Consider the following 20,671-nt stretch of genomic DNA (forward strand, 5'->3'; position numbering starts at 1 on the left):
TACAGGAAGTGACAATGCTGACTGAGAGTGACACATGAAATGATAATGCTGACTGAGAGTGACACAGGAAGTGATAATGCTGACTGAGAGTGACACAGAAAGTGATAATGCTGACTGAGAGTGACACAGGAAGTGATTATGCTGACTGAGAGTGACAAAGGAAGTGATAATGCTGACTGAGAGTGATAAATGGAGTGATAATGCTGACTGAGAGTGACACATGAAGTGATAATACTGACTGACAGTGACGCATGAAGTGATAATGCTGACTGAGAGTGAAAAATGGAGTGATAATGCTGACTGAGAGTGACACAGGAAGTGATAATGCTGACTGAGAGCGACACAGGAAGTTATTTTAATGACTCACAGTACCACAGTATGTGATACTGATTATCGTGATTTAAGTTACATTGATGTTGCATGCGGGCCATAGGTCTGATACAAATAAATCTGAATATATGATTATATTAATATCATATTGATCGAATGCACTTTTGATTTTACAGCATTGCCACTAGGCCAAATTCCGATCCTGGAGGTCGATGGCACGATAATTGCTCAGAGCGGTGCAATGGCACGCCACGTTGCCAGGGAACATGGTTTGTATAACTACCTTGCAACTCGACCACCGTCATATTACTTTCGTCACTTTACCATCCATACTAAATAAGTTTGACTATTGTCAAGCAATAGCACAGTCAGATTTCCCTGTGTGTTTTGATTTCTGGATGTTAAAACTTTTTAATATTGATTTAGCTTTCGATGAACAATTTATATCTTAGATTGAAAAACTTCCTTAACATTTCATGATCTATTTCCTGACCTTGACATTTTTCTTCCACCCTTTACAGGTGCATTCCTATTCCTTTTTTAGATATCAGAAAACACTTTCTCCCACCCTTCACATGTGTGTCTCCCGTTTTAGCCTGGAAGGATCAGCTTGTTAACCCCTAGAGGGAGATAGCCTCGTGCCGATTAGCACGTGTTCAATTGTGTTGTCCTTCAAATGCGTCTTCGGTAATTGTGACGTCATCAAAAGTGAATGACGATATGCACACCCCACATGTGTTTTTGTTTATAAACATGGCAGACTACTGTCGGTGGAGCTGTGACTGAAATAAAAGGATGGGAGAAAAATATTTATCCCCTACCTTGAGGGTGTAACAGAGAAATCTCCAACCTTCAGAGTGATTTTTTTGGTTGTCTAACCCCGGTTGGAGATTTCTCGGTCACTCCCTCAAGGTGGGGGAAGGTGGGTGCCCGGGGCGGTAGCCGTGATCGCTAACGTGCACAGTCATTGTACTACTGTGTACAATCAAGCGTGAGTTTCAGACCACTCGCTCTCCCAAGAATTTTCGGTTCGATCCCCACCGGTGGTGGAAAAAAGAGAGTGAAGTCTGATGGGGTTAGTTGTTATCCCTCCGATGGCACGGTGGTTTTCCCCCGTGGGTTTCCTCCACCACGAAAACACCATTTGTTCCCTTAGCGGCGTCGTAATAAAAGCTCTACAGAGTTTATGTTTGTTGTTGATAATTGTACACGACGTTAAATAAAGATTATTATTATTATATTATTATATTCTATTTATCTTACAAGGTGTAGGGAAAGACAGCTGACACGCGCTATGACGTCATAATAATTTGATGTCGACGTGATGTCATTTTATTGTTTCGGTATTATCATACAGTTGTTGTGAATGGGGAGTCATTCGTCTCAACCCTGGGGCTTTGGGGGTTGCCGGAAGAATAAGATCAGAATAAGATCGATGTTTATTCCAACTGGAATTTGTTTATTTGTATGTATGTGAGAAAAATAATCAAACATGGATCTGTTCCATAGACAGGGATATCTCAACCCTCGTATAAGAGTTTGGCTGACCAGCCAAACTCTTACACTCGGGTTGAGATATCCCTGTCCACTAAACAGACCCATTTAAGATTATATTATTCTCTCATTTCCGTGTGTGTAAGATAGAGTTGTTTAAGGTAAAAAAGGGTGTGTAAGAAATGTCTATCTTACAACCTGTTTTACGTGGCGTGACGTCACAATTGCTCAACAATGACGTGACGTCACCAATTTGGAAAAGTCCGATGCCGCAATGCGGAAAAGTCGTCCTGATGAAAATTAAACCTTTTACAATATACATGTATCGACCGTACACATTTGAAAAACCCTCGGGTGGAATCCCTATCCTACATCACTGGGCATGAAAGAGTCTTATACTCTTTATCTACCTAAGGAAAGATCGCACACACGTGCTATTATTCCAAAATGTGACTATCGCGTCATCACTCTATGGAGTGTTACCAGGATAGTTGTGTCATCCATTCCATGCGCTCACGATGATAGCGCAAAAGTCTTACCCGCGGATTATGATTTCTCTGTCTCCTACCTGACACAAGAGTTATAGATTGTATTTTCCTTACATGCACAGAAAAGAGAGAATTCCTGTCTCATTCCAGGGTTGACACGGGAAGATTCCCCTGTTGTAGTTACTGATATACGTCATGTGAACAATGCATCAACCATTTCACCTATTCAAAAACCTCCTCCAAACGGGGAATCCCTGTATGCAGGAATTGGGGGGAGCGGTGTGGATTCCTACTTAGATACCGTCACAGTACACTTATATGGGTTAACATAACGAATGATATTAATAGAATCCCTAGGTAGGTAAATGGAAGACATGTCAACGGTTTACGGTCTATGAATAAGAAATTAGAAAATAGCAGTCAGGGAATCTGTCGTCTCAAAGTTAAATTTTTGATGGGGAATGGTCGGTGAAAGAGTTGACCTTACGTCAACATTGCATTGAATATTTTACAGGGTTAAACAGTTCAGAGAAAAAAAATAATTCACCCGCTTGTAGTTTAGATAGGAAAATCTTAACCGTCGGAGAAAGACAATCATTCAGCAAGCCGTGTGTTATTCCAACTTAAGAATCTTCCCCTCGCTTCGAGATCCCAATATATCGCCCAAAAGGAGTAACTTATTCTACCAATCGGTTCTAGTTTGAATTTAACAAAGGAGCCTATTCAAAAAGGCGCACAGCTCTGTTTTCAAGCATGACGTTATAAGAATATGGCGTAAAATGCTACGATATTAACACTCGTGATATAATGGAATTTCGCCACATATATAGTACATTGAATTTAATTTGGAGCTATCACCTAATCTCGGGACTGAAACACCCAACCTACAGTAAAACCTCCAACTCTGTATTGCAGATCTTTACGGTAAGGGTAATATGGAAATGACCATGGTGGATGTGGTCCTCGAAACCCTCAACGATTTTAGTAAAGAAAGAATGAAATCGCTTTTCGAAAAAGACGAAGAGGAAAAGGTGTGATGTATTTTTTATATATATTATTGTTCAAGATACATACATTTTTATCAGGATATCAAGACATTTATAAATCTTTTTTATTTTTATGCTTATAAAATTAGATACACTTAAGTAATTATATGTGGTCCGGATTATTTTACTATATTATCAAAGGTGTTTGAAATTCTGACTGTAAATTGAGATATATATATTATATGAAAATAAGTGTATTACTATAAACAAAAAGTACTGTACCATTTTTATAGTAATTTCCTTATTTCTATATATGATATATATATCTCAATTTACAGTCAGAATTTCAAACACCTTTGATATAACCTATGTATAAATTTACAGTTGCTTGAATTTTCGATAACCAAATAATACGAAGCAAAATGTTGTCATTTTCAGCAAAAACTTACGAAAGTCTTTGATGGCGAGACAGTACCACGCTTTCTGGCGGTCTTCGAGAAAATGCTTGGAGAAAACGATTGGATGGTTGGATCAAAGGTATAAACCCAGCGTGATAATTACATTTCACCGTTCAAGACAGTTTCTCTCCGATACAAAACAGTTATTTTATTATCATCCATCAGAAAGTTAACTCCCTTTTATCAATGTACAGTCAGTTTCCCAGTGTATCCCCGCATTAAAATGTTATTCTCCTTTATTTTCCGACACAGGATCGCTATCACTATTCATCCTCCGACACAGGACTAGCCTCTCCATCATTCCCTGACATTTCTCCCTCCTGTCCACTCACCAGAAACTTTTCTACTTTCATCAAACTACGTCATATATATATTCATTTAGCCTAATTTACCAAATATTTTTTTAACCGTCAGCCTACACACCAGACAACGTCACACGTTTTTCCCTTCAGCCAACTATACCAAACAAGTGTCTCTCTTCAGCCAACTACACCAAACAAGTATCACCCTTCAGCCAACTACACCAGACATGTTTCTCCCTTCAGCCAACTACAACAAACAAGTATCACCCTTCGGCCAACTACACCAGACAAGTATCTCCCTTCAGCCAACTACACCAGACATGTTTCTCCCTTCAGCCAACTACAACAAACAAGTATCACCCTTCAGCCAACTACACCAGACAAGTATCTCCCTTCAGCCAACTACACCAAACAAGTATCTCCCTTCAGCCAACTACAACAGAAAAGTATCTCCCTTCAGCCAACTACCCCAGACAAGTGTCTCCCTTCAGCCAACTTCACCAAACAAGTGTCTCACTTCAGTCAACTACACCAGACAAGTATCGCCCTTCAGTCCATTACACCAGACATGTATCTCCCTTCAGTCCATTACATCAGACAAATATCCTTTCATCAAACTACGTCATATATATATTCATTTAGCCTAATTTACCAAATATTTTTTTAACCGTCAGCCTACACACCAGACAACGTCACACGTTTTTCCCTTCAGCCAACTATACCAAACAAGTGTCTCTCTTCAGCCAACTACACCAAACAAGTATCACCCTTCCGCCAACTACACCAGACAAGTATCACCCTTCAGCCAACTACACCAGACAAATATCACCCTTCAGCCAACTACACCAGAAAAGTACCTCCCTTCAGCCAACTACACCAGACAAGCATCTTCCTTCAGCCAACTACACCAGACAAGTATCGCCCTTCAGCCAACTTCACCAAACAAGTATCTCCCTACAGTCAACTACACCAGACAAGTATCTCCCATCAGCCAACTACACCAGACAAGTATCACCCTTCAGACAACTACACCATACAAGTATCACCCTTCAGCCAACTACACCAAACAAGTGTCTCCGTTCAGCCAACTACACCAGACAAGTATCTTCCTTCAGCCAACTACACCAAACAAGTGTCACCCTTCAGCCAACTACACCAGACAAATATCACCCTTCAGCCAACTACACCAGAAAAGTACCTCCCTTCAGCCAACTACACCAGACATGTTCCTCCCTTCAGCCAACTACAACAAACAAGTATCCCCCTTCAGCCAACTACCCCAGACAAGTGTCTCCCTTCAGCCAACTTCACCAAACAAGTGTCTCCCTTCAGTCTACTACACCAGACAAGTATCTCCCTTCATCCAACTACACCAGACAAGTATCACCCTTCAGTCAACTCCACCAGCCAAGTATCTCCCTTCAGCCAACTACACCAGAAAAGTATCTCCCTTCATCCAACTACACCAGACAAGTATCACCCTTCATCCAACTACACCAGACAAGTATCACCCTTCATCCAACTACACCAGACAAGTATCACCCTTCAGCCAACTACACCAAACAAGTATCCCCCTTCAGCCAACTTCACCAAACAAGTATCTCCCTACAGTCAACTACACCAGACAAGTATCTCCCATCAGCCAACTACACCAGACAAGTATCTTACTTCAGCCAACTACACCAGACAAGTATCGCCCTTCAGCCAACTTCACCAAACAAGTGTCTCACTTCAGTCAACTACACCAGACAAGTATCTCCCATCAGCCAACTACACCAGACAAGTATCTTCCTTCAGCCAACTACACCAAACAAGTGTCTCCTTTCAGCCAACTACACCAGACAAGTATCACCCTTCAGCCAACTACACCATACAAGTATCACCCTTCAGCCAACTTCACCAAACAAGTGTCTCCCTTCAGTCAACTACACCAGACAAGTATCTCCCTTCAGTCCATTACACCAGACATGTATCTCCCTTCAGTCCATTACATCAGACAAATATCTCTTTTCAGCCCACTACACCAAACAAGAATCACCCTTCAGCTGAGAGCACCAGACAAATCTTTCACTTCAGCCCAATTCACCTGATAAATCCTTCAATTTCGCCCACTTCACAAGACAAACAGTATTCTCACTTCAGCCCACTACACCAAACACATTTCTCACTTAAGACCAATACACCAAACACATGTCTCTCTTCAGACCAATACTCCAAACACATTTCTCGCTTCAGACCAATACATCAAACACATTTCTCACGTCGGACCAATACACCAAACGCATTTCTCACTGCAGCCCACTACACCAAAGACATTTCTCACTTCATACCAATACACCAAACACCTTTCCCACTTCAGACCAATGCACCAAACACATTTCTCCCTTCAGACCAATACATCAAACACATTTCTCACTCCAGCCCACTACACCAAACACATTTCCCACTTCAGACCAATGCACCAAACACATTTCTCACTTCGGCCCACTACACCAAAGACATTTCTCACTTCAACCCACTACACCAAACACATTACTCACTTCAGACCAAGACACCAATCCCATTTCTCACTCCAGCCCACTACACCAACCAAGAATCACCCTTCAGCTGCGAGCACCAGACAAATCTTTCACTTCAGCCCAATACACCAAACACCTTTCCCACTTCAGACCAATTCACCAAACACATTTCTCGCTTAAGACCAATACACCAAACGCATTTCTCACTGCAGCCCACTACACCAAAGACATTTCTCACTTCATACCAATACACCAAACACATTACTCACTTCAGACCAATTCGCCAAACACATTTCTCGCTACAGACCAATACACCAAACACATTTCTCACTTCAGACCAATACACCATCCTGGATTCTCCAGTAGTAACGCTCACTTTCGCTCACTGCACCCCTAGAATATGTCACCACAAAATCAAAAGTTTAGTGTGTGCCACCTTGTAGATGAGACGAAAAGATTCGTTTGATCCTTTGATGTACATCTTGCGGTCGTATTACAGAAACAAATGACGAGCTTTGAAGTCTGGTGTCGATAATCTTCAAGGAACAGGTATCAGCATAGCGATTGGTCAGGTGTTTTTTTTTCACCCGAGACCGATCAAAATGTTTGACACATTCATTCGGTGCTATGACATTTTCCAGTGATGCAGAGAGCGATAGTGATCATAACCCCTGTAATATCGAGGATGCTCACTCACTGGACAGGTTTCTTCCTTCATCCAATAGTCCTTCCCCTTTCTCACACCAAAACACTCATCCCGTTACACTCTCGCACTAAAACATATATTTATTCGCGAATGTGTAGCTTATTCTATTTTTTAGCATCAAAACTTAAATTATTATCGTAAATGTACGACGAATTCAAGCATGATGGCAAGGTTTAAGTAAATTATACTGCTGTAATATTCGGTGAACTATGTCAGAGTTCTGCTTCTGTTTTCTTGCAGCTTTCGCTTGCTGATCTAGCAGTGTTCAACGCGTTTGAGGCCATAGCTAAGACGGTCATGGAAGAAAGCGGAAATGATATCTATGCTGGGTATCCCAAACTAAAAGTGCATGCTGACCGTGTCAAGTCCGTCGAACATGTCAAAATATGGCTGGACACTCGTCCTAAAACTAAATTTTAACTGGACAATATCACGGAAGTGTAAATATAACTTGTGTTGAATGTTCGTTAACAAACAAAAGAGTGTTTCATTGAGTATTCATCACATCTCGTTTAGTTTTGATGTTCTAATGTGATAGATTATCTGGTACAATGGTTATTTGCCCACAGCCCGATTTAACACTAACTTCGTAACGATCGCAGTATCTCTGACGATTACTCAGTGCTGAGGCTTAGAAAAACTACTAACTTCATGTTCCTATCATGGGTCTATTGTAAGGTTCATTTATTGACCAATTAAAATGTACTATGTAACAAAAACGTGTTGTCAGTGTGTTATTTGATAGATGATTGTCACTCCTTCTTACTGCATACTTCCCAACTCTCACAATGGAACAATGTGGCCAATAAATCACTTGCTACCACAGTCCACTGCACATATAATCCCGCTCACGGCCAATCATGATCACATGACCATGAAAGGGTGTGTGCCCAGTGGACTGTAGTCACAAATGCTGTAAGAAAGGGGAGATAATCAATAAGTAAGTAACGATGATGTCAATACAGTAAAAAAGATAAACTTAATTGACACATTCAAAATAAGAAAAAAAGAAGAAGTTAAAAATGGTAATTTCATGATTGAAAAACAAACAAACAAAATTACTGAGTTGGCAGCGTTATTGATTTCCTTATCACGTGAGAGGATAAGCATTTCCTGGAAAAGTTTATAATCTTTAGAGCTGTTTCTTTATACAAAATTGAACATTCAAATATACCATTCATTGAAAGAAATTGAATTCCTTAGGGATTGATAAACCCTTACATCGTATGTATGAAAATGGTTTCAATATTCTGTACCGTTGCCACATCTTGAAAATTAAACTGAAAATGTAGTCAGAAATTCAACATTGTTTCCCTATTTTGTTCTAATTGTTGAACAGACACTCCTTACGTTCCCTGACACTGGAGCTGGATAGTAATCCAAAAACACGTGTATTCATTATGAACGATACACTCAGACTTGGCTATTGAAAATAAAGACAAACTTACCTGGTTCTGATTAGTACTCACTCACACAGGTACATGTAAATTATCTGCAGTGTAGGGTAGGTTAAAAGATTGTCCAGGTGAACATTTTTTACTCATTTTTTTCTGTTTTGTTCGAGTTGGGAAGCATGCAGTAAGACAGGTATTGCATGCTTTCTCGTCACTCGGGACTCATTACACCCTCGCTTCGCTCAGGTGTAATAAATCCCTTGTTACTTGAAAACCATGCAATAACCTTTACTTGTCCTATTCTGAAAATCTCTCTCCTTCGTGTTTAGAATGAAGAATAGATAGAGCAAGAATATTATTTACCCAAACCGTACAGCGCAGAGAGCTGTTCGTTAAGCAGTTTCTATACATTGTACGTGTACATCATATTCTTCAGGTAAGAGAGAGCAGACACACAGGTATTGGTCGATATACGAACACAAACACTGACAAGGTTTGCAGACACATCGAGTACAGACGTTTTCTTTTGACCTACATGAAATCTTCTAGCATTCATGTCGTGCCAAACAACGTCCTGCAAAGTGACCTGCTTTGTAATGTGATTCCAAGGTCTGATACAATTACAAATTACTAACGTTGATGCAGAATAAAAATCGTTATAATACAATACGTAATACTTGGTGTATTGTCAGCTATCAGGGCCTTGTCTGAAAAACGCAGCATGACTGCATAATTAGCTGACACAGCGACGGTGCGTACTAGAAGTATGTACATATAGGGGTACATTTGTAGGATACTAGTACATGTAGGGGTTCGTGTTTAGGCAGATCCTACCTGATCAATAGCACGATGAATCTATGTGTATCTTACTTACACATCGATTTACTCTTAAATATTTGAAATAATTACATATTTTTTTTTTATTTTTTGGCTGATTAGATGTCATCTGATTTACTACATACTTTTCATGCCAGAGTCGGTAATGTTAGTTTGTGCAAACGTTCCGTATAAGGCAGATTGCAGAATCATGGACCCTGTTTTGCTGTTCGACGTTTAAAAGTCTTAACTGCTTCTACGTGGTTTTTTATCATATAAATGAATGCACCAAACTTTATCAGCAAATTCACTACAACGTATGAAAGGACTGATATAAGCAATACTCCAATGATCGCATTCACAAATAAATACCTCAATCGATCTAAGATAACGCAGGGTTAAACGTCAATTGAATATATGAGCAAATCTTTATATTGATAAATTATTTAACAAGTAATAATTCCACTTAAAGATTTTCCATTGTGAATGCACCTGACATAGTGCCCCTCAGCCAATATAAAGTCAAACTTTCAAAGGTCGGTAGTTACAGTACTGTACAAGTGGTCGTAAGCTGCCTAGGTGTCTGTCTACCAGTCTGTGCAGTACCCCTCGGGGTTCTACCTTAGGTATCTGTCTACCAGTCTGTACAGTACCCACCAGGGTTCTACCTTAGGTTTCTATCAGTCAGTACAGTACACATCGGATTTCTACATTAGGTTTCTGTCTACCAGTCTGTACAGTACCCATCGGAGTTCTACCTTAGGTTTCCGTCTACCAGTCAGTACAGTATCCATCGGAGTTCTACCTTAGGTTTCTGTCTACCGGTCTGTACAGTACCCATCGGAGTTATACCTTAGGTGTGTGTCTACCGGTCTGTACAGTACCCATCGGAGTTATACCTTAGGTGTCTGTCTACCACATCGGAGTTCTACCTGAGGTTTCTGTCTACCAGTTGGTGCAGTACAGATATACCCATCGGAGTCCACCTAAGGTTTCTGTCTACCAGTCAGCAGTACCAATCGGAGTTCTACCTTAGGTGTCTGTCTACCAGTCTGTACAGTACCCATCGGGGTTCTACCTTAGGTTTCTACCAGTCAGTACAGTACCCATCGGAGTTCTACCTTAGGTTTCTATCAGTCAGTACAGTACCCATCGGGGTTCTACCTTAGGTTTCTACCAGTCAGTACAGTCCCCATCGGAGTTCTACCTTAGGTTTCTATCAGTCAGTACAGTACCCATCGGGGTACTACCTTAGGTTTCTATCAGTCAGTACAGTACCCATCGGAGTTCTACCTTAGGTTTCTGCCTATCAGTCTGTGCAGTACACATCGGATTTCTACCTTATGTGTCTGTCTATCAGTCAGTACAGTACCCATCGGATTTCTACATTAGGTGTCTGTCTATCAGTCGGTACAGCACCCATCGGATTTCTACCTTAGGTGTCTGTCTACCACATCGAAGTTCTACCTTAGGTGTCTGTCTACAATCGGTACAATACCCATCGGAGTTCTACTTTAGTTGTCTGTCTACCGGTCGGTAGAGTACCCATAGAATTTCTACCTGAGGTTTCTGTCTACCAGTTGGTGCAGTACATATATACCCATCGGAGTCCACCTAAGGTTTCTGTCTACAGTCGACACAGTACCCATCGGAGTTCTACCTTAGGTGTCTGTCTACTCGTTTGTACAGACGGTACCCATCGGATTTCTACCTTAGGTTTCTGACACTCAGTCTGTACAATACCCATCGGAGTTCTATCTTAGGTGTCTGTCTACCATTCGGTACTGGACCCATCGGAGTTCTACCTTACCATCCTGAATACATGCCTAAGCCATCCTGGTTTTAATTTTCCCCAATATTTTGTCCACTTATTTATAAATGAACCAGTTTGATAAGAAATATGGCAAGAAGATGTGACAGATTTTCAGAAAATACATGTATCATTTGTGACACAGCTTTATTTACCTTTTGTCTGCTTGACTGATGCATGACTTCTAAAAATTGAAACGTGTCTCTCCATACCCCTGAGTAACTTCACTTTCCATTTGTTGTCTCTGGAAAATTAGCTAGAAGTAAAATAATGCATCTGTCAATATTGGATATCTTGTTGATATTGGCCAGAAAAGATAAGCATAATAAATTCGTTTAATACTGATCTAAAAGGCTTTTCTCAAAAGAATTAGACTATCTGGCACACCAATCAGAAACTAAAGTGATCTTGACTTAGTTGACTTTTATTTGTATTAATGACTGTCGGTATTCGTCATAGTTTTTGATACACGTATGTAGAGAACACACATCTATGAGTCATTATCTAAATTAATGAAAGTCTATATATAGACTCCTACCATTCCATCTCCTGAACTCCGGGTATTTTCGTCAGCATTATCACTACCTAACTACTCTACTGTTAGTAGTTCTCAAAAACGTTAAAGTCAGAATGATGAAGCGAATGCCATGCTCCAGTGAGCACGATTAAAGTCAACCCTGTAAAGGATTTCTACTTGAGTATAGGAGCCCCACCACATGTCCTACGTGGCGATGGGTATAGTACTATAGTGACCCGGTCTATTTATTCACATTGTTTATGTATATACGTAGTACGAAGTTTTAAACGAAACACACATTGTACCCACATGTTTGTGTAAGGTTTAGTTAAGTTTGGTTTCTGGAGTTCACCTTCCTACCAACAGCTAATTGGTCATTAAAGGACAATCTTCCATGTGCAGTGGCGGATCCAGAGGTTTTTTGGGGGCTTCAGGGCCCCCCCCCCCCTGAGAATTTTCTTTAAAAATCATATATTTTCACCATTTTCCTCAAATTTCAAATTTTTCCAACATGGAAACCCCCCAAGGAAATTTGGAAACCCCCCCAGATAGGTCTCTGGATCCGCCACTGATGTGTGTGATACATTGCAATGCGAATATGGAAGAGTGTGTTTGTGATTAACCACAATAAATCCTATTAATTATGATGTTGTTCTCCTAAAAATGGCTTAATTTATTGCGTGTTGTTTTTAAATCGTTTATACATGTACTTTGAAGCTACATGGACAAGATTGTATGATTACACACACACACGAAGTAATACCAATGAGACAAAAGCACGCGTGAGTTAGATATACCCCCAAAAGCTTATAACCATTTGTAGTAGCCGTACCAATATTACAAAACAAATGTATATGGGGCAAAGAAGTAATTCCAACAGTGTGGACAAGTTGAGGTTGTCAAATTTTCATAGCGACCCGCTCCTTTATCAAGACACAGTGAAACAGAACAGTTACATGTACATATACATCATATTACAAGAAGATAGAACTGATATACTATAATTGAAAATATAGCTATAATATAAAACCAACAGTCCCCTCGGCTAAAGACAGCCGAAGGCAGCAGTTAAGCTGAGATCATCGCGGACAAGGAACGCAGATAGTCTAAATATCAGAACGCTCGCTGGCTCTACTCTATAGCGAAAGTGCACTAAGACGACTCGCCCAATGAAACACAACGACCCGCAAAATGATAACCAAAATCGGAGAAGAATCCCTCTAGAAAACTCTTTAACTACTAAATGTAGAGGACCTATTCTTGCGCAAGATGCACCATCACATCAAGTGAGTCAACGAGAGATAAGCACCAGAAAGAAGGGACGAGATATCAAAAACGTGGAATATGTGCACGTGGGAATCTGGCCCGGTAAATGTGAAAAAATCTCAACTTCCTACGGACTGCCCACATTAGTCGCCTCTCAATGCTGCAGTGGATTTAACAGTCACAGCAGGGGCAAAGGGGACTATTGGTTTTATATAATAGCTATATTTTCAATTATAGTATATCAGTTCTATCTTCTTGTAATATGATGTATATGTACATGTAACTGTTCTGTTGGAATTACTTCTTTGCCCCATATACTATTTTAAGTAATTCGTATCCTACGGACATACCTCCATTAGGATCCAGTGTTATATGGGATTTTACCGTCTATATTACTTCTTTGACCCAAAACAAATGTATATATATATACACACACACTCGATGAACAATTCAATTTAAACAAAACAAAATGTGATACTGTATCATTAAAACTTTGTCCAAATAACTTATCGATTGCAACATTGTTCACCTTTGATAGTTTTATTACGAAAGCCTCATTTTCGTATAAGGCAAAACAATTTTCCATCATATAACGCACAACTTTCGAACGCGATTTGTTCCTTCTTCGAAAATGATCATGAGCTACGGTATGGACACGCGTAGTTCTTTTGTTCAAATTTTCAGAAGCAATACATAGATTTTCATCGTAAACGGTATCGTGTACCTATGCCTATCGTCCATACACATTAGTAACAGCTGTTGGCTCCTAAAAGAACGCCTATTGTTTGTTTATTTAATGAAGTTTAAGTTATGTTGTCTTATTTATATGTCTCTATTGTTGAATTAAAGAACAGGTACCGACACGCCGTCTGTACGACTGGAGTGAAATCGATAACAACGAACCGGTGTTAACTTATAAGGCAATGGTGTGGTACATTGAAACTCACTGTTAACAGTTTTTTCATTGAAAAATAGAATTTTTAGTGTTTTGTATGAACACTCAGTCAGGCCCACTTTTCGTTTAGTAATGAAGAATTTGAAATTGCTGAACCCTTCCCATATATTGCTAGTAGTATATATTTAACTACAATTGCGATTTTCAAAAGTCCCAGGTTTATTTAGCAGGATAAGCCAAAACATTCCTATTTGTTTCAGTTTTTTTCGAATGGATTGGTGATGTAAAAAAATATATTTTTTTGTAAACACGAACCAATATGCCGACTAAGAAATTTGCTTATTCCAAACTATCATTGTACGTATTCCGATAAAACAAAATAAAAGGTTTATTATCAGCGGGTAATGATTGTTATGTGACAGATAAGAAAATAAATTTAAAACGTAACAAACTTGTTATTAAATAGTTTGTTGTATATATGTATCAGTCACTGCTGTCACATATTGCTCTGATTGTATTTTCACTATCCCCCATGTACGATGTACATTATGTATAACGACATAGGAGTGTGTATTTCAACATACTCTGGCGTTCTAATTAGTACCCTCCACTTCACGTATTCGATCTATATAGTGACCCTATCCTCCACTGCTATATAAAAGCGTGACCTGCTACACCGCACACTAGCTGAGAAACGCTTGAAGCATACACGTTCTAGTTCTTTATACACACACTCGCTTGTACGATATTTGAAAAGTCGATCAGCATGGCCGCGAAATACACAATTACCTATTTCGATGCCGCAGGAAGGGCCGAGGTGACGAGACTGGCATTTGCTGCTAAAGAAGTTGAGTTCAATGACGTGCGACTGACAAGTGACGAATGGAAGAAAATGAAGCCAAGTAAGTTTGCATCGTATCAGCTCTCAGTCCACACTCTTGTGTGTGTGTGTGTGTGTGTGTGTGATACGATTACATACAATTATCACTCTCCTGTACATCATTACTCTGTTTAACCTGTTAATATGTATTAATATTGGGTTTTGTATCTTATAAGTCGTAAGGCTTACAGAATAAACTAATTGAATTGAATTGACACGCGTGCATGCGTGCATGTTGTAGGTTGTGAACTACAGTATAAATTGTAAATATAGTGTATGCGTGTCGAATAGCCGTACACATGTTACCGGTGATAGATCAGCACAATTGTCGAAATGTACAGGTGTCCTTGGAAGTATTACATCAATTAATTGGTTCAGAGATTGTACGAAGATCATGGCAAAGACTTCAAGCCAGGTAACTTCGCTACATATATTGTGGTAGTGTATTTCATGTTTTATAAGTCCTGGGAAAGTATAAACACGTGTGCACCGATAGAGTACGACCATCTGATGATACTTCATTTTCTGTTAAAATGGGTATAATAGCAAAACCGATGAACTTCGGTCATTATTAACACCACATTCGGTACATTAATCAATAATTATCTGGTCGGCTTAAGGTATTTCATATAGCGTCATGTAAGTGTATATATTTTGTAATGGGTTATTAACTTTCCTCAAAATGAATAAAGTATGGAAGTCGCTTCGTATACTCATGTCAAGATCAATGTCAATAATTACCTTTGCAGAAATGATTTGTCGAAAATATTGTTGATTTTGTCTGAAAAGTAACTTTTGAATGCGGAATTTGAATGGCGCAAAATTGCAATGTATAATGAAATTAATGAAAAAACGTGCCTGTACATGCATTCCTGAAGTATCCATGTAGTGACTATTGTCGATGAAAATGTAAGAAAATTTGTCAAATCTCCAGAATAATGGCATATATTTCCCCTGACTGCATGCAAAGCAAGTGAGATTTTACCTATCCACCATTCACTACAGGTTCTCACTCAGGTAAGATGGCTTGACTTGTATCAAAAGTCTTGTTAGCTTTATGAATTATTGTAAAATATCCAATTAAAATACATGTCATTATTCTGGAGATTTGAAGCATTTTCTCACATTTTCATCGACAATAGTCACTACATGGATACTTCAGGAATGCATGTACAAGTAAGTTTTTTCATTAATTACATTATACATTACAATTTTGCGCCATTCAAATTCCGCATTCAAGCGTTACTTTTCAGACAAAATCAACAATGTTTTCGACAAATCATTTCTGCAAAGGTAATTATTGACATGGCTCTTGACATGAGTATACGAAGCGACTTCCATACTTTATTCATTTTGAGGAAAGTTATGAGCCTATTACAAAATATATACACTTACATGACGCTGTATGAAATACCAAGGGTATTATAAGATATCACTCAATACAGGTTCAAAGGACTCAATTTTATTAGAGAACAAATAACTTTGACAATTATGCCTGAAGTCGGAGCTGAGCCTATAGTACTCTAGCTTTGAACTGTACAGCGCACTTTTAATATATCCTCCTAGTCTATCCATACAAAGGTACATTGTGTATATTGTAAAGACAAAATAAAGGTGGGATTAAAATTGGATGGCGGGGTTCGTCGGAGTGTTACAAAAGTAGGTTAAAACCACTCGTAAAGTTGGTTCGTGTAACTATTTATTCAGAAAAAGTTATTCAATAATTTCTCAATAAAAAGGACTATAGATGGTAATGAAGATGATTTACACCACTTTGGGTGGATGCCTGGTACATTTGTATATAGGTACGCCGTACATGTATTACCTCCCATCTACCCCTGAAACGCATGGCTCCGTCTCGAGCATGTGTCGCTCTATACACGTAGTTTAACCGCAGCTAACTATTGAATATTGTATACAGATATATCCCGGGGCACCAGTACTATATCCTCGATAATCCAGGGGTTACTCTCGCCTTTGCGCTAGACACAGAGTGAAAATGAGCGTAAACCCTGTGGTTAGTCCTAATTATTCTGACGTTTTATCGACTTTTTTATATCGATATAAAAAAAATCGATAAAACGTCAGAATATTTCGGACTACCCTGTGGTATACTAGAGTATTCCAATACTATGGTTTCGCGTTACTTTTGTTAAATTTCTAGCATAACGTATCTCTAAGATCGCTTTTTGGTAAAAGTGCATAGCAAACTTGACAAGATCAAACTGTATAGTTGACCGATACGTACTACATGTAGTAACACGACAGAACCACATTAATTGATCATGAAGTTCATGAATTAATTGATTGACTTTTTGTAACTCTGTTACGCCACGATTTCACACCCCAACACGTGCTAAGATTGTTGCATTCGAAACACGATTTCTAATCCGGGTGAGAAATCGTGCAAAACACATGGACATAAGTAACACGTTTTCTGGCCCGGTCCGATTTCTCACCCACAGCTTTTTATCGCTATTGGGGTATTGCCCGATGGATATCATTCGTGATGTTTTATCTTTTTTGAATAAACTTTATTCTAAAATTATGAAACAACTTTTTCAATCTGATTAAAATCATCTGTTACATGGCTTCGTTAACTTCGTACTACACCTGAACAGGCGGAGCCATGTAACAGATGATTTTAATTAGATTGCGACTTTTTAAAATCACTCTCGTTGACTCGGATGGAAGCGGACAGGTAACCCATGAAAGGAAATCGAGCACCCGGAGAAAGCCCACGTATATGTAGTGGGGTAGATGACCCCATTCCTTATCATGAATTAATTACCGGCCGACATATGCAAATGCGCTATCCAGCTACGCTAGCCAACCGTACTTTGTCTTGATCTTAGTTTCAACCATCCTCGATATCCAGGGGTTACGCTTATATGTCATGGCAAAATTGAAGGCACGAAGATTGCTGTTTGATTGGTCTCAGGTAAAAAATAAAAGACCAATCGCAAGGCTGATACCTGTCCTCTAAAGATTACAAAGGGGCGACACCCGACTTCAACGAAGATTGTTGTGGTGATGAAATTCGTGCACTAGATTTCAGCGTTTTACTTTTAGCAACTCGGATTGAGGTCTGAGGAGTGTTACGCGTGTGAAACACATATCATTCGAGAAAGCACATGGGAAGACTGTCTGTAGAAGGAAGAAGTAAATATATATACTGAGTGATGAAGTATAACCTCTATTTTGATGTTTCAAACGGGAACGTAATATGACATATCGGGCTTAGGTTGATAACGGTAATGGCTCTGAGACGAGACGATGTGTGAACTGTGTATGTCTATCAAACATTTCTGTAACACAGGATGCTATTTCTGGTGTATTTATTTATGAAAGTGTAGTAATTTAAGAACATGACACAACTGCCGCGGCTGTTTGACAAGAATTCGCGCAGTGTCAAAATATTAACCAATCCGGTGTAAGGGAAATAACTGTTACGTTGGTAAAGTCGCATTGAGAAATATAATTCAAATATATTCCAAAAACATTTGTGAGATTTTGTATATTCAATGACAGTAAATAAAGTCACTACATATATTAATAATTATTATTAATATGAATAAATAAAAATAAAAGGAGTACAATGTCCCTTTTCTCCATGCATGTTTTCCCACTACTGTTAATCATCCTTCATTTCACAAGCACAAAATGCACCTATTCTTTATTATCCATTCACCGATTGCCATTCTGCTAATTAATGAAAATTACAACAATGCGTCACACTTAAACAAGGGTGAAAAAACAGGAGAGGGAGAAATGTTTTTAAGGCATCATTTAAGAGGTGATTGATTTTGGAAATTCCAAAGGCAACATCATCACATGACCTGATTGTCAATTAGCAGAATACAGAACAAATATCTGAGGTACAATGTATTATAAGTAGATATTGATGCTCAACGTGTTACTGAAGCAATTGAATTTAAAGTGTTGAGTTCCTTTAATGTCACACGGACATAATTCTAGTTAGGAATTTCAACTGCCATATTTTTTTTTTATTAAAATAGGCGTATCATTAGAACAAATAACTAATTAACTTAATTGAAGTAAAATTAAATGTGTTTCCAACAATAGATGTACAACTAGACAACGGATAAACGCTAAACTCCGGAAATGTCCTATAACTACTAGATTCCAATGACCAAGGTCACTTACGGAACAAAATACACGAAATCTGTACACCACATGATCTAATTAAAGCAGATGTGAAATCAATCGCTCTTGAGGGGTATATACATTTTTTTATTATTATTATTAAGTAAGCAATATCTATTGAAACAGGGACTGTTACATAAAGCGCCAAAACTAACCCTTTAGTCGCAAATGATGCATCTGGAAGTGATAGCAATGTCATACTACATCTGTGTCTTTTAGGGGTTTGTTGTCCCTTTGTGTACAAAGATAATGTTTAAATGTGTATCCCTGTCGCACACATGTCTGCTACCTGTGTCTTACCGAAAATCAAACATTTCCTGCAAAAGAAACGCAAACGAAATTTTAAGGTGTGCATGACTTCTTGGCAAAATATTTTTATATTCTTTATCCTTTTTTATATCAATGTGAAGTTACCATATATCAACAAAAAGTATTAAAGACATCTGCATATCTTTGACCTTTGACCGAAAGTTGCGATTCGGTATTACCTTCTCCCTGAACAACTGATAGCAGACTTTTCTATTCAATTTTTAATTTATAAATCACTTGTTTCCTTACAGGTGTGCCGCAGGGCCAGCTTCCTATAATGGAGGTAGAATCAGGTGGAAAGAAGACTGTCATCTGTCAGAGTGGCGCTATGGCTCGCTTTGTGGCCCGTGAATTTGGTACGTACTAAATAATACTGTCACTTTTACAATGTCACTTTTCTTTCAATGCTTGGTAGTATCTACACTGGTAGATTGATATATTAAATGCGGTATTAACAGTAATCTATAGTATTTTTGTGGATAAACACAGTCATATTGCTACACCAAGAAACGAGAAGATATATTTAGTGTCGTATATGTAAACATTAGCTCTGTACAGCCATTTTTTGCTGGCTCCTGGGCCCGTATTCATGAAACTGTTCTCACGCTCAAACTCAGATTCTGAGCTGAAGCCCAATTCATTGTTCCTGTTATAAATAAATAAAAATTCACATCTTGTCGACGGAAGAACTCTTGAGAGAAGATGAGAAACCAAATACCATTTTTAATGCGTTGACAAGACTTTTTGACTGCGTAATATGATTTTACCAAATTACAAGAAAATTGGTTTAAGCACAAAATCTACGTATGAGCATGACCAGATGGTGTTAATAGTTTAAATGTACTGTAAATTCAGTGTTTCTTGTCAATGATATAAAATACCCCCCCCCCCCCCACACACACACACACACACACACGCACGCACGCACACACACATGCACACACACACACACGCACACACACACAGAGAAGAAAAAAAGCACAAGAAATTATTTCTCTGTATTCCTTCCAGGTCTGTATGGTAAAAATAACATGGAGAATTCCATGGTGGATGTTGCCTTGGAAACGATAGAGGATTTGTTCAAAGAACTCATCAAGATTTATACTGCAAGTGACGAGAAAACGAAGGTAATATAATAATATAGAGTATTTTATACACTGCAGTCTTTTAGAAGCATGTAGTTGTTTGATTGATCATTTACTTTCATATATTAAATGTTATATTATACGTTAGAATTGACGTTGTTTTCATTTCAGTTCAAGATTCAAGTGACATACTTTCTCCTTGATCTAATAGCTCTCTGGTCAACATTTTACTCCCTAACTGAACTCAAT

The 20,671-nt window shown here is 38.7% G+C and overlaps 2 protein-coding genes across 2 annotated transcripts in view; both read left to right on the forward strand.

Moving 5' to 3' along the window:
* Positions 1–506: 506 nt before the first annotated feature.
* LOC110455126 (hematopoietic prostaglandin D synthase-like) lies at positions 507–8,002 on the forward strand (the record flags this gene model as incomplete). Its single annotated transcript, XM_021505114.1, has 4 exons — positions 507–599; positions 3,228–3,343; positions 3,737–3,835; positions 7,524–8,002. Coding segments are annotated over 4 exons (488 nt in total), but the record flags the coding sequence as incomplete, so codon positions are not given.
* A 6,646-nt stretch (positions 8,003–14,648) lies between these two features.
* The window catches only part of LOC110455047, a 32,812-nt gene continuing 26,789 nt past the window's right edge, over positions 14,649–20,671 (forward strand). Inside the window, exons 1-3 of the mRNA XM_021504993.1 lie at positions 14,649–14,883; positions 19,589–19,693; positions 20,349–20,464. Coding sequence (XP_021360668.1) covers positions 14,748–14,883; positions 19,589–19,693; positions 20,349–20,464 — 357 coding nt within the window. The 5' untranslated portion in view covers positions 14,649–14,747. The remainder of the gene's footprint in view (positions 14,884–19,588; positions 19,694–20,348; positions 20,465–20,671) is intronic.

The sequence above is a fragment of the Mizuhopecten yessoensis genome, unplaced genomic scaffold (genome assembly GCF_002113885.1).
Source record: "Mizuhopecten yessoensis strain PY_sf001 unplaced genomic scaffold, ASM211388v2 scaffold103, whole genome shotgun sequence".
In the NCBI taxonomy this organism is placed as follows: domain Eukaryota; kingdom Metazoa; phylum Mollusca; class Bivalvia; order Pectinida; family Pectinidae; genus Mizuhopecten; species Mizuhopecten yessoensis.